General features: G+C 42.7%; 1 protein-coding gene across 1 annotated transcript; it reads left to right on the top strand.

Moving 5' to 3' along the window:
• The first annotated feature begins 4,818 nt into the window (after positions 1-4,818).
• On the top strand, positions 4,819-24,541 carry LOC139414085 (actin-related protein 2/3 complex subunit 2-B-like). The gene is made up of 10 exons (XM_071161968.1): positions 4,819-5,015; positions 6,034-6,068; positions 6,192-6,304; positions 8,438-8,483; positions 12,889-13,075; positions 14,767-14,860; positions 17,673-17,799; positions 18,154-18,254; positions 18,684-18,784; positions 23,967-24,541. The coding sequence occupies exons 1-10, from the start codon at positions 4,942-4,944 to the stop codon at positions 23,986-23,988; spliced, it is 900 nt and encodes a 299-aa protein (XP_071018069.1). The 5' UTR covers positions 4,819-4,941; the 3' UTR covers positions 23,989-24,541.
• The last annotated feature ends 117 nt before the right edge of the window (positions 24,542-24,658 follow it).

Here is a 24,658-nt window from a genome sequence, read left to right as displayed (position 1 = left end):
ACACTAGGTAAGACCTGGGCGGACCACCCCCTGTATTTTGGTTAGGGCACCAGGTGGTGCTAAATTAGGTAAAAGTGGTTAGGCAGGTAAGATGGGAGAGGGGGCTTTGAGATTTACTTTCTTTGCTTTGGTTCCGTCCAGCCCTTTTTCCCCATATTACAGTGTAAAGGAATAAAGTCCTTGTAAACGGTACCACATTCTGTCTGTTGTCATTCTTACTCGCACCTACAGTCCATACCTTTTTCACTTCACAGAGAGTTTAGTTGTAGCAGGGTGTTGCGTTCCCTCTTCATAGAGGCGTGCGTAACAGTAGGCTTGATTACCAACAACGACGAGACAGCCTACAGGGAGGAGGTGAGGGCCCTCGGAGTGTGGTGTCAGGAAAATAACCTCACTCAACGTCAACAAAACTAAGGAGATGATTGTGGACTTCAGGAAACAGCAGAGGGAGCCCCCCCCCCCCCCCCCTGTCCACATCGATGGGACAGTAGTGGAGAGGGTAGTAAGTTTTAGGTTCCTCGGCGTACACATCACAGACAAACTGAATTGGTCCACCCACACAGACAGCATCGTGAAGAAGGCGCAGCAGCGCCTCTTCAACCTCAGGAGGCTGAAGAAATGTGGCTTGTCACCAAAAACACTCACAAACTTCTACAGATGCACAATCGAGAGCATCCTGTCGGGCTGTATCACCGCCTGGTACGGCAACTGCTACGCCCACAACCGTAAGGCTTTCCAGAGGGTAGTGAGGTCTGCACAACGCATCACCGGGGGCAAACTACCTGCCCTCCAGGACACCTACACCACCCGATGTCACAGGAAGGCCATAAAGATCATCAAGGACAACAACCACCCAAGCCACTGCCTGTTCATCCCGCTATCATCCAGAAGGCGAGGTCAGTACAGGTGCATCAAAGCTGGGACCGAGAGACTGAAAAACAGCTTCTATCTCAAGGCCATCAGACTGTTAAACAGCCACCACTAACATTGAGTGGCTGCTGCCAACACACTGACTCTACTCCAGCCACTTTAATAATGGGAATTGACGGAAATTGATGGAAAATATATCACTAGCCACTTTAAACAATACTACTTAATATAATGTTTACATACCCTACATTATTCCTCTCATATGTATACGTATATACTGTACTCTATATCATCTACTGCATCTTTATGTAATACATGTATCACTAGCCACTTTAAACTGTGCCACTTTGTTTACATACCCTACATTACTCATCTCATATGTATATACTGTACTCGATAGCATCTACTGCATCTTGCCTATGCCGTTCTGTACCATCACTCATTCATATATCTTTATGTACATATTCTTTATCCCTTTACACTTGTGTGTATAAGGTAGTAGTTTTGGAATTGTTAGGTTAGATTACTCGTTGGTTATTACTGCATTGTCGGAACTAGAAACACAAGAATTTCGCTACACTCGCATTAACATCTGCTAACCATGTGTATGTGACAAATACATTTGATTTGATTTGACATATGCTGAGCACTTGTTGGCTGCTTTTCCATCACTATCCGGTCCAACTTATCCAAAACCATCTCAATTGGGTTGATGTCAGGTGATTGTGGACGCCAGGTCATCTGATGCAGCACTCCATCACTCTCCTTCTTGGTCAAATATTCCTTACATAGCCTGAAGGTGTGTTTTGGGTCATAGTCTTGTTGAAAAACAAATGATAGTCCCACAAACCAGATCGGATGGCATGTCGCTGCAGAATGCTGTGGTAGCCATGCTGGTAAAGTGTGCCTTGAATTCTAAATAAATCGCTGACAGTGTATTTGTATTTATTAGGGATCCCCATTAGCTGCTGCCAAGGCAGCAGCTACTCTTCCTGGGGTCCCACATTACATATAAAACAAAAGATAAAACAGTGAACTATGTTTGTACTGAACGAGCTAAAGATTAAACTGTACATCATATAGCATCTCTACACCACCTATCCACAACACAAAATGTTCAATACCACCATACAACAATATCACAATGTGTGCATATGCATGTGTCTGTACCTTTGTGTGTGTCTCTTCACAGTCCCTGTTGTTCCATAACGTGTATTTGTACCTGCTTTTTAAATTCTACGGATTCTACTGCTTGCATCAGTTACCTGATGTGGAATAGAGTTCCATGTAGTCATGGCTCTATGTAGTACTGTGCTCCTCCCATAGCCTGTTCTGGACTTGGGGACTGTGAAGAGACCTCTAGTGCCATGTCTTGTGGGGTATACATGGGTGTCCGAGCTGTGTGCTGAATGCTCGGTACATTCAGCTTGTCAACACCTCTTACAAAACCTAGTAATGATGAAGTCAATCTCTCTTCCACTTTGAGCCATGAGAGATTGACATGCATGTCATTAATGTTAGCTCTCTGTGTACTTTTAAGGGCCAGCCGTGCTGCCCTGTTCTGAGTCAACTGCAATTTTCCTAAGTCCCTCTTTGTGGCACCTGACCACACTACTTAACGGTAGTCTAGGTGTGACAAACTTGTGTTGTTATGAAGGCAGAGCAGTGCTTTATTATGGACGGACTTCTCCTCATCTTAGCTACTGTTGTATCAATATGTTTTGACCGTGACAGTTTACAATCAAGGGTTATTCCAAGCAGTTTAGTCACCTCAACTTGCTCAATTTCCACATTATTCATGACGAGATGTAGTTGAGGTTTAGGGTTTAGTGAATGATTTGTCCCAAATACAATGCTTTTAGTTTTGTAAATATTTAGGACTAACTTATTCCTTGTTACCCATTCCGAAACTAACTGCAGCTCTTTGTTAAGTGTTGCGGTCATTTCAGTTGCTGTAGTAGCTGACGTGTATAGTGTTGAGTCATCCGCATACACAGACACACGCCTTACTCAAAGCCAGTGGCATGTTGTTAGTAAAGATTGAAAAAAGCAAGGGGCCTTAACAGCTATACTGGGGAATTCATGATTCTACCTGGATTGTGCTTGAGAGGCTTCCATTAAAGAACACCTTCTGTGTTCTGTTAGACAAGTAACTCTTTATCCACATTATAGCAGGGGCTGTAAAGCCAAAACACATATGTTTTTCCAGTAGCAAACTATGATTGATTATGTCAAAAGCTGCACTGAAGTCTAACAAGACAGCCCCCACGATAATTTCATCATCAATTTCTCTCAGCCAATCATCAGTAAGTGCTGTGCTTGTTGAGTGTCCTTCCCTATATGCGTGCTGAAAGTCTGTTGTCAATTTGTTTACGGTGAAATAGCATTGTATCTGGTCAAACACCATTTTTTCCAGAAGTTTACTACGGGTTGGTAACATGCTGATTGGTCGGCTATTTAAGCAAGTAAAGGGTCACCAGCAAAGCATCCCCACACCATCACACCTCCTCATCCATGCTTTATGGTGGGAACCACACATGCGGAGATCATCCGTTCACCTACTCTGCGTCTCACAAAGACACAGCAGTTGGACCCAAAAATCTCAAATTTGGACTCATCGGACCAGATTTCCACCAGTCTAATGTCCATTGCTCGTGTTTCTTGGCCCAAGCAAGTCTCTTCTTATTGGTGTCCTTTAGTAGTGGTTTCTTTGCAGCAATTCGACCATGAAGGCCTGATTCATGCAGTCTCCTCTGAACAGTTGATGTTGAGATGTGTCTGTTACTAGAACTCTGTGAAGCATTTATTTGGGCTGCAATCTGAGGTGCAGTTAACTCTAAGGAACTTATCCTCTGCAGCAGAGGTAAATCTTCCTTTCCTGTGTTGGTTCTCATGAGAGCCAGTTTCATCATAGCGCTTGATGGTTTTTGCAACTGCACTTGAAGAAATGTTCAAAGTTCTTGAAATGTTTTGCATTGACTGACCTTCATATCTTAAAGTAATGATGGACTGTCATTTCTCTTTGCTTATTTGAGCTGTTCTTGCCAAAATATGGACTTGGTCTTTTACCAAATAGGGCTATCTTCTGTAAACCACCCCTACCTTGTCACAACACAACTGATTGGCTCAGTAATTACACAAAATAATTTAAATGCATTCCAGGTGACTACCTCATGAAGCTGGTTGAGAGAATGCCAAGAGTGTGTCATCAAGGCTAAGGGTGGCTACTTTGAAGAATCTCAAATATAAAATATATTTTGATTTGTTTAACAATTTTTTGGTTACTACATGATTCCATATGTGTTATTTAATAGTGTTGATGTCTTCACTATTATTATACAATGTAGAAAATAGTAAATGTAAAGAAAAACCATTGAATGAGTAGCTGTTTCCAAACGTTTGACTGATACTGTATATATACAGTATATTTCATATATGCATTACATAGCCTACTACATTGCAAACTTGTGGTTGGTCTATTACTAGGAGTAAGAAGGAACCATGAACGATTTAAATGTGTTTTGTTATCTGACAAAAACACACAATGAAGGTGAGCAGTTATTTAAGCAATAAGGCCCGAGGTGGTGTGGTATATGGCTGTTCTTATGCACAATGCAACGTGGAGTTTCTGGATACAGTCCTTAGCTGTGGTATTTGGCCATATACCACAAACACCCGAGGTGCCTTATTGATATTATAAACTGGTTACCAATGTCATTAGAGCGTTAAAAATACATGTTTTGTCATACTCGTTGTATACGGTGTGATATACCACGGCTTTCAGTCAATCAGCATTCAGGGCTCGAACCACCCAGTTCATAATTTTTTTAAAATTAAGCAATCAGTGTGCACATTTTATATCTAGACCAATATCAGCCACAATTTTACAGGCTGTGCTGTGAGCAACCTTGCTTTGGGGTCCGGAATTAAATAAGCGGAAGAGCCGACAGACGGAAGACTCGGCGGAAGCGGTCTGTCAGGGAAGAAACATTTGCAGAATTTGACACAAAGAAGCCCAAGGATCTAAAACATTTTATATTTCGATAAAAACGTATTCCCCAGTCCGCTGCAATGATTCTCCTAGAAATCAACAACCGGATTATAGAAGAGACGCTGACGTTGAAATTTGACGGCGCATCCAATGGGTGAGAAATCATTGTTCCAGACTAGCTTGCTAGCTTCCGAATAGCTAACAGTAGCCGTATCTTAATGTCTGGCCAGTATTATTTGCTCGACAGTGAATGAATTATGGATGGAAAACGTGCGGCTGGTGGAATTGACAGAACAGGGACTATATATTTGACACGTACAGTAATATTGTGGTTTAACTGAATAAAGTGGCACGCGCCTCTGCAAGAGGCATCGCTTACCCGGAATAATGGGGTGTGTCTGTCACTGGTTAGCTTTGGCTAGCTAGACTAGCTGGACAGGGGAAGCCTATCTAATAACTGTCTAGCCCCAATAAGGGGGTAACGCTAAGCGAACTCTAGTTTACGTGTGCTTGTCGGCATCCCCTCATTTATTGTCCCAATGAACTGCCAATTTTTTAATTATGATGGTGGCTTTCACATAAAATATGTACAGCCGTATTGTTAGCTAGCTAACTATACCTATCACTGGCTGCTATGCTAATCACCGCAGTAAAAGGGAACCTGCTTTTCTAGTTCATGGTATAGTAGCTAGTTAACTAGTTTGCTTTCATCTCTCCTCGCTTTGAATTGAGAAAGCGAACGTATCGTTATTGGTTAACCTTGTATTAGCTAGAATCGTTCAATTACAATGAAATGAATAGACAATAATCAGACTAGATAGCTGCTAACGAGTATAGCTAGCAATATATTAGCCATCGCGTTGTTGGCCTCTTCCGCATTCCAGCATCCCCAAGTTGGGTCATGTCAGTGCAACTCTCTGGGGAGAGGAACTGCTGTTATAGACAACTTCTAAACCCCAAGGAGTGGTTTCTTGAAATACAATTGCAAGTTGCACGAAAACCAAAATGGTTTTACACAAATATGCCAACATGGTAACTGCTGCTACAGAATATTATTATACTGGCAGCAAATTAAGCGTTGTCTATAGTTAACAACTACTCAACAAAACAATTTGTTATATTATCATGCATTCAGTTTTATACATATTTGACATATAATCCTCTATTTGTAGGACTAAACCAGAGGCAGTGGAGGTGACATTTGCAGGTGAGTTAAGGACTAGTGGTTAATATTTCCGTGCCGTACCATGCAGTTTTAACAATATTATGCTATTTTCAGGTGTCCAGGTGGGTGCTTGTTTGTAACTGATGGCTTTTCTCTGAACTGTAGATTTCGATGGTGTCCTCTACCACATCTCCAACCCCGATGGGGACAAGACCAAGCTGATGGTCAGCATCTCCCTTAAGTTCTACAAGGAGCTGCAGGAGCACGGAGCTGATGAGGTGACACACACACCAGCATCTGTACCTCCCTTGCCGTTCATTCAATCTATGGATATGTCCTGTGTAGCTCAGTTAGAGCACGGTGCTTGCAACACCAGGGTTGTGGGTTCGATTCCCAAGGGGGGGCAGTTTATGTGACCGACTGGCTCGATTCGGTCTTATGTAGCAACATTTGAAATTGTGTTTTTTTTACATTGGATAAAGGTAGAGACTCAGCGCTAGAAAATGGTATATCATACACTACAGCTGAGGAACATTGGGAAAGTAATTCTGCTTTGAAAGTTGATAAACATGTAACCTCACTTTTGAGAAAATGGCCCTTTAATTTTTTGGTACCTACCGGAGAGCTTTTCTTTGTCTACACCCATTCAGCATCGTTCACACCCTTTTAAGCTTTAGCCCCACCCATCTCTTTAATGATTCACATGTGAGGCTATGTACTAAATAACCAAAGATTTAACTTTTGGACTCCCTCTGCATATTTGCAATCAAATGCCAGAATTTTCTCCTTAGATATCATACTCTAATTCCACTGATTTCAGAACTCAGTCCTCAAGAAAGAGGAGAGCAACACTTATGCAGTTCTACTATCTGATCTATTTTTTAAATATATCAGCATTAAAAAGGATTACCTACACATAATGACCAGTTCAGATTATAGACAGAAGCGTACTACATGGCAGACCAATCCGGACTCGTCTCGCAGCATGTCCAGCCCACTCCTTTTCTCAGCCAATCATTGCTAGCAGGAAGGATGCTGTATCTTTCCATGACTAAACCAACTAGGCTCGTAATTTAACAACTTTATTTGTTTTTACATATGCCATACAAGTTTGTTATTGAGGCATTCTTCCAGAATGCATTTCTTGCTAAAAATAAATGTTGATTTAAACTTTTATTTTTTTATGTTCAAATGGCGGTCTTGTGAAGTAGTGACGTGCGACATACAGCTAGTTTCCTGAAACGAGTCATATATTTTTTTTTTAAGGATGAAAATGTATGCATTCACTACTGTAAGTTGCTCTGTATAAGAGCGTCTGCTAAATTACAAAAATGTAATGCTTGTAAACTAACCCATGGCACTCATCATAGCTTCAATTGTAGTTTAAAATGTGTCAGAGTAGATGTTTTATTTTTTGCTGAAAAGGAGAATGTCTGTAAAGCAGGATGTCAGGGCTTTGTACATCCTCACCATGTATGGAAGAAAGCAGTATCAGCAGCAGGGGTTTCTTATAGAAACAGGAAGTGCTTTATGACTCACCCTATAAGGAGGAAGTGCTGACTGAGACAGCTAAATGTTGCCTAATGAACACCATGACTGCTTTCCTGTAGTCTACCAGTCCTTGTTTTCTTACTCTCTGTGAGCACTACTGAATCAAAGGACTGGATAGGTTTTAACAGTATTGCTTTTACCTGTCGAGCACTTTAAGATCATGGAGGGAAAGAGCTGTGGAAAGGAACACCTATATCACTTGCTGCACAGTGGTGTGTTTTTAAAGGACCAAATCATGTCCCAGTCCTGTCACCTGACCATAGAAAATGAATGTCTACCTTCATTGCCTTGTGTCCCACTTCCAGCTCCGTTCTTCATTGTAGTGGTATAGAAAGCTAGTTTAACTACTGCAAAAACAGTGGCCTTATGAGAACATGTTTAACTAATCAAGTCTTGTCCTTTTCAGTCACTCAATGTAAATTTGGTACACCTTGTCACCTTTCTTCACTAACCCACAAAACACATTTTTGTGTAGAAATGTTCCGCTTTACGTGTTACATAATAGATTTACATAAATACGTGTCACAATGGTGCACTCTTGCAGTTTTACTGTAGAGGAAAATGAGTTGCAGTACATCTTATAATAGAAGTTATGTCATCTGTTTTCACATGTGTACGCTGGATTTGCATATAGCCTTTTTTGTTCAGAACTCGGGCTGCATTCCAGTGATTCCACATTGACAGGTAACCGTTGTTTTAGGGGAAGGTTTATGATCTCCCCTTACCATTATCTACACTGAGACATCCACCTCTACCAGTCCACTCTGGCTCTCTGATGTTGCATAGCTGGTGTCGGACTCCGTCGGGGCATTTATCTGTTACTGTCCATAATAACACACCAAATCCCTCCCTCCTTTCAGCTGCTGAAGCGGGTCTATGGGAACTTCCTGGTTTCACCCGAGGCGTGTAAGTATTATGTAACTACGGTCCACTCTCCCTATGGAAGTTTTCACTGTCACCATGTTAATGACTCCAACTCCTCAGAGAATTATCGACAGCGCGTCAAATAGCCTATCCCTTACGGAGGTCCACACCCACACTTATATTACTACCACTGACTTCGCTGATAGTACATTTTTCCTGAATAAAGTAGCTAACTATTATTGAGATACTGTATGTGGTTGTCCCACCACCTAGCTGGGACTGAGATACTGTATGTGGTTGTCCCACCACCTAGCTGGGACTGAGATACTGTATGTGGTTGTCCCACCACCTAGCTGGGACTGAGATGCTGTATGTGGTTGTACCACCACCTAGCTGGAACAGAGATGCTGTATGTGGTTGTCCCACCACCTAGCTGGGACTGAGATACTGTATGTGGTTGTCCCACCACCTAGCTGGGACTGAGATGCTGTATGTGGTTGTCCCACCACCTAGCTGGGACTGAGATGCTGTATGTGGTTGTCCCACCACCTAGCTGGGACTGAGATGCTGTATGTGGTTGTCCCACCACCTAGCTGGGACTGAGATGCTGTATGTGGTTGTCCCACCACCTAGCTGGGACTGAGATGCTGTATGTGGTTGTCCCACCACCTAGCTGGGACAGAGATGCTGTATGTGGTTGTCTCACCACCTAGCTGGGACTGAGATACTGTATGTGGTTGTACCACCACCTAGCTGGGACTGAGATACTGTATGTGGTTGTACCACCACCGAGCTGGGACAGAGATGCTGTATGTGCACCCGCACGCCTGACCAGCATCACCACCCTGGATGGTTCCGACCTTGAATATGTGGACATCTATAAGTACCTAGGTGTCTGGCTAGACTCTAAACTCTCCTTCCAGACCCATATCAAACATCTCCAATCGAAAATCAAATCAAGAGTCGGCTTTCTATTCCGCAACAAAGCCTCCTTCACTCACGCCGCCAAACTTACCCTAGTAAAACTGACTATCCTACCGATCCTCGACTTCGGCGATGTCATCTACAAAATTGCTTCCAACACTCTACTCAGCAAACTGGATGCAGTTTATCACAGTGCCATCCGTTTTGTCACTAAAGCACCTTATACCACCCACCACTGCGACTTGTATGCTCTAGTCGGCTGGCCCTCGCTACATATTCGTCGCCAGACCCACTGGCTCCAGGTCATCTACAAGTCCATGCTAGGTAAAGCTCCGCCTTATCTCAGTTCACTGGTTACGATGGCAACACCCATCCGTAGCACACGCTCCAGCAGGTGTATCTCACTGATCATCCCTAAAGCCAACACCTCATTTGGCCGCCTTTCGTTCCAGTTCTCTGCTGCCTGTGACTGGAACGAATTGCAAAAATCGCTGAAGTTGGAGACTTTTATCTCCCTCACCAACTTCAAACATCTGCTATCTGAGCAGCTAACCGATCGCTGCAGCTGTACATAGTCTATTGGTAAATAGCCCACCCATTTTCACCTACCTCATCCCCATACTGTTTATATTTATTTACTTTTCTGCTCTTTTGCACACCAATATCTCTACCTGTACATAACCATCTGATCATTTATCACTCCAGTGTTAATCTGCATAATTGTAATTATTTGCCTACCTTCTCATGCCTTTTGCACACAATGTATATATAGACTCCCCTTTTTTTCTACTGTGTTATTGACTTGTTAATTGTTTACTCCATGTGTAACTCTGTGTTGTCTGTTCACACTGCTATGCCTTATCTTGGCCAGGTCGCAGTTGTAAATGAGAACTTGTTCTCAACTAGCCTACCTGGTTAAATAAAGGTGAAATAAAAAAATAAAAAAAAAGAGCTGGGACTGAGATACTGTATGTGGTTGTCCCACCACCTAGCTGGGACTGAGATACTGTATGTGGTTGTCCCACCACCTAGCTGGGACTGAGATACTGTATGTGGTTGTACCACCACCGAGCTGGGACAGAGATACTGTATGTGGTTGTCCCACCACCTAGCTGGGACTGAGATACAGTATGTGGTTGTACCACCACCTAGCTGGGACTGAGATACAGTATGTGGTTGTACCACCACCTAGCTGGGACTGAGATACTGTATGTGGTTGTCCCACCACCTAGCTGGGACTGAGATACTGTATGTGGTTGTACCACCACCGAGCTGGGACAGAGATACTGTATGTGGTTGTCCCACCACCTAGCTGGGACTGAGATACAGTATGTGGTTGTACCACCACCTAGCTGGGACTGAGATACAGTATGTGGTTGTACCACCACCTAGCTGGGACTGAGATACTGTATGTGGTTGTACCACCACCGAGCTGGGACAGAGATACTGTATGTGGTTGTCCCACCACCTAGCTGGGACTGAGATACTGTATGTGGTTGTCCCACCACCTAGCTGGGACTGAGATACTGTATGTGGTTGTCCCACCACCTAGCTGGGACTGAGATACTGTATGTGGTTGTCCCACCACCTAGCTGGGACTGAGATACTGTATGTGGTTGTCCCACCACCTAGCTGGGACTGAGATACAGTATGTGGTTGTACCACCACCTAGCTGGGACTGAGATACAGTATGTGGTTGTCCCACCACCTAGCTGGGACTGAGATACAGTATGTGGTTGTACCACCACCTAGCTGGGACTGAGATACAGTATGTGGTTGTCCCACCACCTAGCTGGGACTGAGATACTGTATGTGGTTGTCCCACCACCTAGCTGGGACTGAGATACAGTATGTGGTTGTACCACCACCTAGCTGGGACTGAGATGCTGTATGTGGTTGTCCCACCACCTAGCTGGGACTGAGATACTGTATGTGGTTGTACCACCACCTAGCTGGGACTGAGATACAGTATGTGGTTGTCCCACCACCTAGCTGGGACTGAGATACAGTATGTGGTTGTACCACCACCTAGCTGGGACTGAGATACTGTATGTGGTTGTCCCACCACCTAGCTGGGACTGAGATACTGTATGTGGTTGTACCACCACCTAGCTGTGACTGAGATACTGTATGTGGTTGTCCCACCACCTAGCTGGGACTGAGATACAGTATGTGGTTGTCCCACCACCTAGCTGGGACTGAGATACTGTATGTGGTTGTACCACCACCTAGCTGTGACTGAGATACTGTATGTGGTTGTCCCACCACCTAGCTGGGACTGAGATACTGTATGTGGTTGTACCACCACCTAGCTGGGACTGAGATACTGTATGTGGTTGTCCCACCACCTAGCTGGGACTGAGATACTGTATGTGGTTGTACCACCACCTAGCTGGGACTGAGATACTGTATGTGGTTGTACCACCACCTAGCTGGGACTGAGATACTGTATGTGGTTGTACCACCACCTAGCTGGGACTGAGATACTGTATGTGGTTGTACCACCACCTAGCTGGGACTGAGATACTGTATGTGGTTGTACCACCACCTAGCTGGGACTGAGATACTGTATGTGGTTGTACCACCACCTAGCTGTGACTGAGATACAGTATGTGGTTGTCCCACCACCTAGCTGGGACTGAGATACAGTATGTGGTTGTCCCACCACCTAGCTGGGACTGAGATACTGTATGTGGTTGTACCACCACCTAGCTGGGACTGAGATACTGTATGTGGTTGTACCACCACCTAGCTGGGACTGAGATACTGTATGTGGTTGTACCACCACCTAGCTGTGACTGAGATACAGTATGTGGTTGTCCCACCACCTAGCTGGGACTGAGATACAGTATGTGGTTGTCCCACCACCTAGCTGGGACTGAGATGCTGTATGTGGTTGTCCCACCACCTAGCTGGGACTGAGATACTGTATGTGGTTGTCCCACCACCTAGCTGGGACTGAGATACTGTATGTGGTTGTCCCACCACCTAGCTGGGACTGAGATACTGTATGTGGTTGTCCCACCACCTAGCTGTGACTGAGATACAGTATGTGGTTGTCCCACCACCTAGCTGGGACTGTAAATCACTATAAATGACTCAAATGTAAAAAATAAACAACTGCTTCTTGTTCTCCTGCTTTAGTTTTTTCCACAGCCTGAAGTTTAGACACATTCAATAAAAATAACACCATGCACCCACATCCTCCTCCATGATTGAAACTATAGATAGTGTTTACTGGGTGATACGCTGTCTTTAGTTGGCACCAGGTCTAACACTTTGCATTTAGGCCAAAACGTTGTTCGTTTTTTTTGTTGTTGCTTAGTTTACTTTGTTGGAAAGTCTATGCAGAATTTGGGTTTTATTAGTATTTGTCATTTGCTATAGGCTGGTTTTGACCCCCATTCCCCTCAGAGATTGACACCATGTCATAGTTAGTAAACCTCTTATTAAGAAGTCTTCTAGCGATTTAATAATTATATCGAATAATAGCTGATCTTGTCTGTAATTGGCTGTCTCCTAGGCTACAACGTGTCCCTGCTCTTTGACCTGGATGCGGTCCCGGCCAACAAGGAGGAAGTGATCCACCAGGCGGGCATGCTGAAGAGGAACTGCTTCGCCTCGGTGTTTGAGAAGTACTTCAAGTTCCAGGAGGAGGGCAAGGAGGGAGAGACGAGGGCCGTGGTCCACTACAGAGACGACGAGTCCATGTAGGTGGCCGCTGTACTGCCTGGATGAAAATGTATAGAAGTAACCATAGACAAAACAAGGATGCTATTTGTTGTTGACTACTAAAAGTCTGAGGCTTTGGGTGGGGGGGTTCTACTAAAACATGGAATTGTTTAAGGTGGTCATGACAGATCATTTAGTTATTTGATTTGGAATTTTAGGACCCCTGTAGGTATCAAAACAATTACTTGTTGAAATATAGAATTTTGCCTTTACTGCTATAGCCCATAAAAACACTGAGTAACACATTCAAAAATGACAAAACAGTATAAAATAAATCATAAGGAATAAGGTTTTGAAGTATATCTCAATCTCACACACACTACCGGTCAAGTTTTAAAAACACCTACTCAATCAAGGGTTTTTCTTTATTTGTACTATGTTCTACATTGTAGAATAATAGTGAAGACATCAAAACTATGAAAAGCACCTATGGAATCATGTAGTAACCAAAAAGGTATTAAACAAATGTTATATTTGAGATTCTTCAAATAGCCACCCTTTGCCTTGATGACAGCTATGCACACTCTTGGCATTTTCTCAACCAGCTTCATGAGGTAGTCACCTGGAATGCATTTCAATTAACAGGTGTGCCTATTTAAGTTAATTTGTGAAATTTCATTCCATAATGCATTTGAGCCAATCAGTTGTGTTGTGACAAGGTAGTAAGTGGTGGGTATACAAAAGATGGCCATATTTGGCAAGAACAGCTCAAATAAGCAAAGAGAAATGACAGTCCATCATTACTTTAAGACATGAAGGTCAGTCTATTGCTCGTGTTTCTTGGCCCAAGCAAGTCTCTTCTTATTGGTGTCCTTTAGTTGGTTTCTTTGCAGCAATTCGACCATGAAGGCCTGATTCACGCAGTCTCCTCTAAACAGTTGACGTTGAAATGTGTCTGTTACTTGAACGCTGAAGCATTTATTTTGGCTGCAATCTGAGGCTGGTAACTCTAATGAACTTATCCTATGCAGCAGAGGTAACTCTGGGTCTTCCTGTCCTGTGGCGGTCCTCATGAGAGCCAGTTTCATCATAGCGCTTGATAGTTTTTGCGACTGCACTTGAAGAAACTTCCAAAGTTTAAATGTCTGTGTTGACTGACCTTCATGTCTTAAAGTAATGATGGGCTGTCATTTCTCTTTGCTTATTTGAGCTGTTCTCGCCATAATATGGACTTGTTCTTTTACCAAATAGGGCTATCTTCTGTAAACCACCCCTACCATGTGACAACATAACTGATTGGCTCAAAAGCATTAAGAAGGAAAGAAATTCCACAAATGAACTTTGAACAAGGCACACCTGTTAATTGAAATGCATTTCAGGTGACTACCTCATGAAGCTGGTTGAGAGAATGCCAAGAGTGTGCAAAGCTGTCATCAAGGCAGAGGGTGGCTACTTTGAAGAATCTCAAATATAAAATATATTTTGATTTATTTAATTTTTTTTGCTTCATGATTCCATGTGTGTTATTTAATATTTTGATGTCTTCTTTATTCTATAATGTAGAAAAGAGTAAAAAGAAAATAAAAACCCTTGAATGAGTAGGTGTCTAAACCTTTGACTGGTCCTGTGTATATTTTTAAATCCAAGAAACCTTTTTTTTTTTACTGCCAGTATTCCATGTCACCGAGGTGACTACTGGTTGTTGACATGTTTCTGTGTTTGTCCTCAGGTATCTGGAGGCCAAGAAGGACAGAGTGACGGTGGTGTTCAGCACTGTGTTCAAAGATGACGATGATGTCATCCTTGGGAAAGTGTTCATGCAGGTGAAACAATATTTCTCTCTCAAGTAGTGATGCACCGATATGACATTTTTGGCTGATATCCAATATTTTCCTTGCCAAAAAACCCTGATACCGATATTTAACATTTTAGTGGCCTTTTAAGCATTCTAGTACAGTTAATTAGTTAGACTGCTGCATCCATGCGTGTTTTAAGGCAATGCATCTCAGTTCAGGAGGCGTCACTACAGTACCTGGTTCGAATCCAGGCTGTATCACATCCGGCCGTGATTGGGAGTCCCATAGGGCGGTGCACAATTGGCCCAGCATTATCCGGGTTAGGCCGTCATTGTAAATAATGTTTTGTACTTATGTCCTGATTACCAGTAAAACATAATCAAAACTAATTTCTTTCACTTACTTGCTGTGCTGTTTCGTTGTTTATTTGTTCAGTTTCATTCTCAACCAGGATTTCATCATACATGTCAAGCAGTGAAGTTTCAGCTCTGTCCGTGGCCTCTCTTCCTCGGTGCGCACTGTCTCTGTTTCCATCTTGTCCAGCTGTGTGACATTTCACATAAACCCTGTCTCTTGTCTGCATGGAAGTAGTGATCCCTGTACATAGCATCGAGCATGGTGGCGACACAGTAAAGAGAGAATGCCACCGACTCGCTTGTTCACAGCCTGTGTGGGCAGTTTTGTTGAGCAGGAGTTTCAATGCCGTGACAGAGGGCATCACGGCTGCAGTTGATCAGCTTATTTCTCCAGTCAGTTGTTTTGAATGGAGCTAGCCAGTGTGTTCAATTTTCCATGTTTCAAACATGTTCTCAAATGCTATTGAAATGGCAGCAGCAGTATGACAACCAGCACATTGATGAACATGAAATATGACCTTCCTCATTCTGAAATCCTCATCGACCCACTGTGCTGTCAGACTCAGCATGCTGATATCGCTGGTCCAAATGTCAGTCGTGAAGCTAATAGCAGTGACTCTATTACTGTGTAACTCCTGTAGGGCAACATCTGAAAAATAGCACACTTAGTAGTGTGTATCGGTGCTCAACCAGTCGGCCAAAGCCAACATCACCCACGACAGAGAATGGTTGTCAAGGACAACGAATTCCATTATCTTGGCGTTAATGGATTTGGCCATTGAGTTGTCTCGCTGAAATGTTGTTACTCTTTCAAATGACTGCTCGACTTGTTGAGTGCTCGATCCACACAGCAGACATGGTGGGCTAGGTTAGGATTTCTGTGTAGCGCAACATTTTACGTGGCGTCATTACATTACATTATAGGTATGCTCGTCAGCTTTGACATCGGTATTGCACATCGGCGTTAAACTATAAATATTTTGTCGACGTTGTCATGTTTAGCTAATATTGTCCGATTTCCGATATGTTCACTGATATCGTGCCTCCCTACTCAAGTTTTCATCACCCTTAACAGGAACCGCCTCTCGCATGATTAAAACGAGCTTGGCAGCACTATGTACTAAAAGTTGACCGATTAATCGGAATGGCCGATTTAATTAGGGCCGTTTTCATAACAATCGGAAATCGGTATTTTTGGACGCTGATTTGCCTATTTTTTTTTATTTAAAAAAATAAGTTTTTTTTTATACCTTTTTAACTAGGCAAGTCAGTTAAGAACACATTCTTATTTTCAATGATGGCCTAGGAACAGTGGGTTAACTGCTTTGTTCAGGGGCAGAACGACAGATTTTCATCTTGTCAGCTCGGGGGATCTAATCTTGCAACCTTAAAGCATTAAACTTATCTTATAAAAAACAATCAATCAATCATAATCACTAGTTAACTACACATGGTTGATGATATTATCTAGCGTGTCCTGCGTTGCATATAATCTGACTGAGCATACAAGTATCTAAGTATCTGACTGAGCGGTGGTAGGCAGAAGCATTCAAACAGCACTTTTGTGCTTTTTGACAGCAGCTCTTCATTGTGAGTCAAGCATTGCTCTGTTTATGACTTCAAGCTTATCAAGCTTATCAACTCCCAGGATGAGGCTTGTGTAACCGAAGTGAAATGGCTGGCTAGTTAGCGCGCTTTAATTGTCGTTGTGTTGCTGGTTCGAGCCCAGGGAGGCGTGAGGAGAGGGACGGAAGCTATACTGTTACACTGGCAATACTGAAGTGCCTTTTAGAACATCCAATAGTCAAAGGTTAATGAAATACAAATGGTATAGTGGGAAATAGTCCTATAATTCCTATAATAACTACAACCTAAAACTTCTTACCTGGGAATATTGAAGACTCATGTTAAAAGGAACCACCAGCTGTCATATGTTCTCATGTTCTGAGCAAGGAACTTAAACGTTAGCTTTCTTACATAGCACATATTGCACTTTTACTTTCTTCTCCAACACTTTGTTTTTGCATTATTTAAACCAAATTGAACATATCTCATTATTTACTTGAGGCTAAATTGATTTTATTGATGTATTAAGTTAATAAGTGTTCTTTCAGTATTGTTGTAATTGTCATTATTGCAAATCCATTTTAAAAAATCAGCTGATTAATCGGTATCGGCTTTTTTGGTCCTCCAATAATCGGTATTGGCGTTGAAAAATCATAATCGGTCGACCTCTACTATGTACATTACAAAATGATGTATTTACAATAGAGAAAGGTTGCCAAAGTATCTTTGCTCTGTTGCCTACAGGTAGTTCACTACAGTGATGCAGAAACCCCATCACCTCCATGTCTGTGCAAATGATTTATGAAATATCTTATTTGCTCTCCACACTATTAGGTATTTGTCATGGACAACCTTTAGTGTGTGTCGCTCTCTGTATGTGTCTCACTGTCTGTCTGTGTTGCTGTCTCTGTGTGTAGGAGTTTAAGGAGGGTCGGCGAGCCAGTCACACTGCCCCCCAGGTTCTGTTCAGCCACCGGGAGCCGCCCCTGGAGCTGAAGGACACTGACGCCGCCGTTGGAGACAACATCGGCTACATCACCTTCGGTCTGTACCAACCATTCCCAGGTTTTCCAGAAATCCTGGTTGGAGGATTCTGGATTTTCTGCTTATTCCATTCTGATTCCTGGAGTCTTCCAAATGGGATGTTGGGCCTTCCTGGGAATTACATGGTTTTACTGTACAAGAAGGTGCCTAGAGCTGAATTGTGTGACCGTTAAAATATATATATTTAACTTAAACTAGACATGCAATTAATTAGTCTGTTTTCCAACGCTAGTGACATGATAGAAAGTAGTCAGTGGATGATCATAAACAAACATTAGCTTGAATATCAGGTCAGTCATCAGCCTAATTCCAATGTCTTTGTGGTAATGTGTGTTATTTCTCCTGTCCTCTCAGTCCTGTTCCCACGTCACACCAACGCCAACGCCAGAGACAACACCATCAACCTCATCCACACCTTCAGGGACTACCTGCACTACCACATAAAGTGCTCCAAGGTGACTTCCCTAACTAGTATACTAACTAGGACCCTATTAGTCCCAACTTCTGCACTGCCCTAACTAGGACACTACTATACCTGCACTACCCATTATAGTGCTCCTAGATGAGCACTAACTATTGCCCTTACTAGGGCCCTACCATACCGTTACTACCATGTAAAGGAACAGTTTTCTGGACATAGATTAAGTAAGGGTTGAGGGAATAACTTTACCGGCACTAGCATGGTAAAACCCTGCAGTCTGTGATCATAAAGGTATCTGATGGGCTTTCCATCGTAAACAGTTACGGGCGTGTAAATATGTGCTTTTCAGATTCCTGCCTGGTATGAGTTGAGGTCAATTAGTGTGCATGTCAGTGAGCTGTTGGTTCAGTAGGCGTGTATTAAGGTATGTCTCTGTGTCGTCGCCCCCCCCCCCCCCTTCCAGGCCTACATCCACACACGTATGAGGGCTAAGACTTCTGACTTCCTCAAGGTGTTGAACAGGGCTCGACCCGACGCTGAGAAGAAGGAGATGAAGACCATGTCGTAAGTTACTGCTGCTCTGCACTCCAGCGATGGAGTGCTGATCTAGGATCAGTTTAGCCTTTTAGCTCACTATGGATAGTATTACATGTTTATGTGGGAGGGGATCCTGGATCGGCACACCTACTCTCAGATGCTTTTAGCACTCCAGCCAATGCTCGAACAAAACGCTCAAAGTATTTGAAAAAATGAACATACTAATTGGACCCAGGTCTGACTTATTCCACTGCCAGCCATTGGGTTCACTGGGATGTGGGTGACCTAACGTTGACTCTAGCAGCACTGCCTGTAGGACACTTCTGTCCTTTAAAACAAGTCATATGGGAAGTTTACCCTGCTGTGTGTGCCTGTGAGTGTAGCCTGTTCTCAAAGATCAGAGATCAGTTAATCTGTTATCATTTATTGAAGCACACGGGCTACTTTCACCATGTCCCCAGATCTTATTGTCCCTGATAATGCTTTATTTTGTGTGTGAACTGTTTTCACGTCCCTCGCCCACCTCGACATCCCTTTCTTAATTAAATACCAACACCGAACACACTCATCAGCGCCTGTGTGGTGAACAGCAGTCAGATGGAGAGAGAGAGCCAGGGTGGAAGTGTGTACTCTCTCTATGTCTCTGGTACCAAGTTGCAGCCTTCACCCAAACCACAGCTGATAATGGATTGTAGAGATTCCTTAGAAGCTGATAAAAGAATAGCTTCTACAGATTCATTAGAACCCTCCTGTAATGTTCTTGTCTGTAGGCTACGGTGTTTGTGAGGGCGGTCTTGTTTCAACAGTTGTGTTCATTGTGTGTGTACTACTAGAACTGACTTGACACGAGCAGCGCTGTTTGAAGTGGGCTCAGGTGGACTTTTTACAAGCTCCCCCCACTCACTCGCACACTCAGTTTGGTCCCTATTGCTGTGTGGGATCTGTGGATCTGACCAGCACTCCCCCTCTCTGTCTGAAACAGAAGAGGCCTTGGTTAAATATGTATATTTAACTGTGACTCCGGGGAATTCTATGCCACTGATCCTCAGGGAGCTCCGCTCTGGGTGGAAGGAAGCAGGGGTGTACTCTTGTTTCACAATCTGGGATTTAGTCAGCGGTAGTTGACATAGTTGGGTCAACATTTAGTTGGAAGGTGTGGTATCTGTATTTTTTTTACTCTTGCATGGAGGCCATCCATATGTGCTGACCTTTTGTGTGTTGACCAAGAGTCGTCTGTTCTTTCGACCAACCTATTGGTCAACATTTTTAAATGTGTATTTTTCCCATATAGACACATCAAATAATATTAAGTATACAATATATATACTGAGCTTGTCTAATGCTTTACGCAAACTGTTTGATTAAATAATTAAGACACACAAATTACTAGAGGGAGTCTGACCACAATTGATTTGATTGTGCCGGGCCTGGTTCAGACTTGCTCTGTTAAAAAAACATTGAGCGACTGTGACAAACACCCTTTGTCTCTCTCTATCCTCTACTGCTGCCACCACACATCAACACAGTGTATATTACTTATTCCCTCAACCCTTGCTCTCTTTACGTGACACATGTATGCTTTGCATGCACGTGACCAATAGGGCCTGACCTATAGCATATCATAGTCACATCAATAAATTGGTTCTAACAAACTCTGAACACCATAACACGCGTGACAGCAAAATGGATGCAGAGGACGTGACAAACTGGAAACGGGAATGTTTACTGGTTGTGCAGGAGGTAAAAGGGAAGTCAGATGTCTGGAATAAATTTGACTAGTTGTAGTAAATACTGGAGATCAAGAAATGTTATGGAGCGCTGGGATGGTAGTTCTCCAGGAACAGGGTTGGAGAGAGGACCTATGGGATGGTAGTTCTCCAGGAACATGGTTGGAGAGAGGACCTATGGGATGGTAGTTCTCCAGGAACAGGGTTGGAGAGAGGACCTATGGGATGGTAGTTCTCCAGGAACAGGGTTGGAGAGAGGACCTATGGGATGGTAGTTCTCCAGGAACAGGGTTGGAGAGAGGACCTATGGGATGGTAGTTCTCCAGGAACTGGGTTGGAGAGAGGACCTATGGGATGCTAGTTAGGAAGCGCTGTGTCCATATTAGATCAATGTGTGCCAAAGTCTAAACAGTCGTATTCGTGAATGCAATGGTTTGCTGTGTCATGACATGAACAAATAAATGATTGATACAGTAGCCTATACAAGTATTGAAATACAGGCCTAAGTAAGTTACGGTATTAAGACTAAACAGGATGGGCTCTTAGGCCTACAGGTTTGATGGTGGTTAAATAAGGCTGCTATACTAAGCCTACTAATGATAGACATAAATCATTATAATAACAATAAGGGAAATGGAGGGTTATTGTAAATATAATTTCAGGCAATTTGTAACCGTGTAAACAACACTAAGTAATACTAGAGGCTGGTCTAATGAAAAAGTGTATAGCCTTTATTTCAGCATAGCAAAGATTAAAAACAGCTGAATTTGTGAAATTGTTACGTGAGGCTTGGTGCTCACAGTGTCAGTAGGTTTTTACACTCAAACAGGCAACATAAGTATTTATTTTATTTCTGTAGATACAGCACACTGTTTCACAACCGTGACCACTATCCAACACGGGAGAAAGCACATTTGTTATAAAATTATATTTTTATTTGTTGCATCCTTCTTACATAATGTAACCATATACAATTCCAGTAGCACGTCCTGGACTGTGCCATCCCCAAGGCCTCCACAATGGATCAGTCCACCCAGACAGGCACCAATCAGACGGGTGTCTTGTACACCAAGATTTAAAATAATGTTTTACTACTGCTCGACTAAAGAAATCAAGGTCGACTAACAGCCTATCAACCAAACAATTGACCAGTGGACTATATTGTCAGCCCTAATCTACAGTGCCTTCTGAAAGTAGTCCCTTAACTTTTTCCACCTTTCTTTATATATATATTTTTTAACCTTTATTTAACTAGGCAAGTCAGTTAAGAACAAATTCTTATTTTCAATGATGGCCTAGGAACAGTGGGTTAACTGCCTGGTCAGGAGCAGAATGACAGATTTGTAAATCGGTCCAATTCCAGCAGGAGGGTTAAGAAGGAAAGAAATTCCACAAATGTACTTTTAACAAGACACACCTGTTTATTGAAAATCATTCCAGGTGACTACCTCATGAAGCTGGTTGAGAGAATGCCAAGAATGTGCAAAGGCTGTCAAGGCAAAATGGTGGCTACTTTGAAGAATCTCAAATATAAAATATATTTTGATATATTGACACTTTTTTTTTGGTTACTACGTGTTATTTCATCACTATTATTCCACAATGTAAAAAAGAGTACCTTTTTTAAAAATATATTTTTTTAACTGGAATGAGTAGGTGTCCCAACTTATGTGTTTTTTTTTCTTTATTTTACCCTCCTTTTCTCACCAATGGTCTCGGGAGAGGCGAAGGTCGAGTCATGCGTCCTCCAAAACATGACCCGCCAAACCGCGCTTCCACCCGCCCGCTTAACCCAGAAGCCAGCTGCACCAATGTGTTGGAGGAAACACTGTTTAAACTTCTTGGTGCTACCCATCCCATTAGCGGGATCATTTTCGTCAGCAAATAGCATAGGGCAACAGTCAAATAATATTACTAAAAAATATTCATATTCATGAAATCACTAGTGCAATATTGCCGAACACATTTTAGCCTTTTGTTAATCCACCCGTCGTCTCTGATTTTGAAATTATGCTTTACAGCGAAAGCAATCCAAGCGTTTGTAAGTTTATCGATAGCATAACATCATGTACACATAGCATCAGGAAGCTCGGTCACGAAAATCAGAAAAGCAATCAAATTAATCGTTTACCTTTGATCTTCGGATGTTTTCACTCACGAGACTCCCAGTTACACAACAAATGTTCCTTTTGTTCCATAAAGATTATTTTTATACCCAAAATACCGATGTTTGTTTGTCGCGCTATGTTCAGAAATCCACAGGAAAGAGCGGTCACGACAACGCAGATGTATATTCCAACTAATATCCATAATGTCCACAGAAACATGTCAAACGTTTTTTATAATCAATCTTCATGTTGTTTTTAAAATATATATTTGATAATATATCAACCGAGTGTGTAGGTTTTTCAATAACAGCGGGAGGAACGATGGCGGCTTTACTCAGTTGTGCAAAAAATCACTCTGAGAGCCCCCACCTATCCACTTACGCAATGTGATCCTTCACGCTCATCTTTCAAAATAAAAGCCTGAAACTGTCTAAAGACTGAAGCCATAGAAAAAGGAATCTGGTTGATATCCCTTTAAATGGAAGATAGGCTTGCATAGGAACAGAGAGGTTTCAAAATAAGAGGCACTTCCTGATTGGATTTTCCTCAGGCTTTTGCCTGCAATATCAGTTCTGTTATACTCACAGACAATATCTTTAGAGTTTTCTATCCTAATCTGACAATTATATGCATATTCTAGTTTCTGGGGCTAAGAAATAGGCAGTTTCAAATGGGTAAGTTTTTTAGCCAAAAACTAAAATGCAAAAGGTTAACTGACAGTCAGCCTGCAGGTGCCCGGTCCGCCACAAGGAGACGCTATAGAGCGCAATGGGAAAAGTAAAGCTCCCTCGGCCAAACCCTCCCCAACACTGGGCCAATTGTGTGCCGCCCTTTGGGACTCCGAGTCACGGCTGGTTGTAACGCAGCCTGGGATTGAACCCGGGTCTGTAGTGATGCTTCAAACACTGCGATGTAGTGCCTTAGACCACTGCGCCACTCGGGAGGCCCCATGTATTTCATTTTCAATACATTTGTAAAATAAGCATGTTTTCACTTTCACATTATGGGGTATTGTGTGTAGATGGACGAGGGGGGGAAATATATTTGGAATTCAGGCTGCAACACAACAAATGTGGATTAAGTTGAGGGGTATAAATACTTTCTGAAGGTACTGTATCTGCCTTCAGCTGTCAACTATATCTTTCAACTGCAACATTTCAACAAGTTTGTCACCTAGTCAGCGCCAGCGAGGAGCCTACCTTGGACCTCGTGGCGAGAGGGTTTTCCTTTTAAACATTGACGAAATAAAACCTAGAAGCAGTAATGCCAAGCCCTCTGTAGAATAGGCTTTAGGGCGAGCTGCCAATAAAGTGTCTGTGTGGCAAGACTTTTTAATTGATTTCTGGCCAACTGTTTTTTTATGTCTGTTTTCAGGGGCAAGACGTTCTCCCGCTGAGGCTGGTCCACTCACGCACTCTGACCCCTGGACATGCCCAATCGTGCCACACTGAGACTCGACTCCACATTGGACAGGATCACAGGCCCCTAAAGCCCCGCCCAGCGCGTGTCCATCCTGTGTCTTTTTTAAATAAAGTTGTCTCTTAGTAGAAATCGAGGCTGAAACAAATAAAAAGGGCATTCCTTGCTTTGCATAGTTAAAAGATAACTATTAGTCCTATATAAATATATATATATATATAAAAAAATATGATGTTTTGATACGATATCTTTTACTCCATTTGGTACTCTTACCTTGCTCCCTCCCTCCCTGGTGGTGTCCATAACTTCAGAACCCCTCCTTGCTCCCTCCCTGGTGGTGTCCATAACTTCAGGACCCCTCCTTTCTCCCTCTCTCCCTGGTGGTGTCCATAACTTCAGAACCCCTCCTTGCTCCCTCCCTCCCTGATGGTGTCCATAACTTCAGAACCCCTCCTTTCTCCTTCCTCTCTATGCTTCCATGTTGTCTGTACCATTGTCATTTGAAAAATAAACCAGTCTTATAAAAAACATTATTTTCTGTGTTGTGGTTTCACAGACCTTAATCTCACATTAACATTACTTTATTTGTACAAGGTCCAATGGAAATGTGACTTGCACTTTATCCCAACCCAAAGAAAAAAAGGTAC

This window comes from Oncorhynchus clarkii, chromosome 7, assembly GCF_045791955.1.
Source record: "Oncorhynchus clarkii lewisi isolate Uvic-CL-2024 chromosome 7, UVic_Ocla_1.0, whole genome shotgun sequence".
NCBI lineage: Eukaryota > Metazoa > Chordata > Actinopteri > Salmoniformes > Salmonidae > Oncorhynchus > Oncorhynchus clarkii.
The sequence above is the reverse complement of the archived record's forward strand: the minus strand, read 5'-3'. Positions and strand labels throughout refer to the sequence as shown.

Coding starts and splice junctions, on each gene's coding strand:
- LOC139414085 (XM_071161968.1), top strand. CDS start 4,942: ATGATTCTCCTAGAAATCAACAACCGGATTATAGAAGAGACGCTGACG. Junction 5,016..6,033: donor TTTGACGGCGCATCCAATGG/GTGAGAAATCAT, acceptor CTCTATTTGTAG/GACTAAACCAGAGGCAGTGG. Junction 18,255..18,683: donor ACCACATAAAGTGCTCCAAG/GTGACTTCCCTA, acceptor CCCCCCTTCCAG/GCCTACATCCACACACGTAT.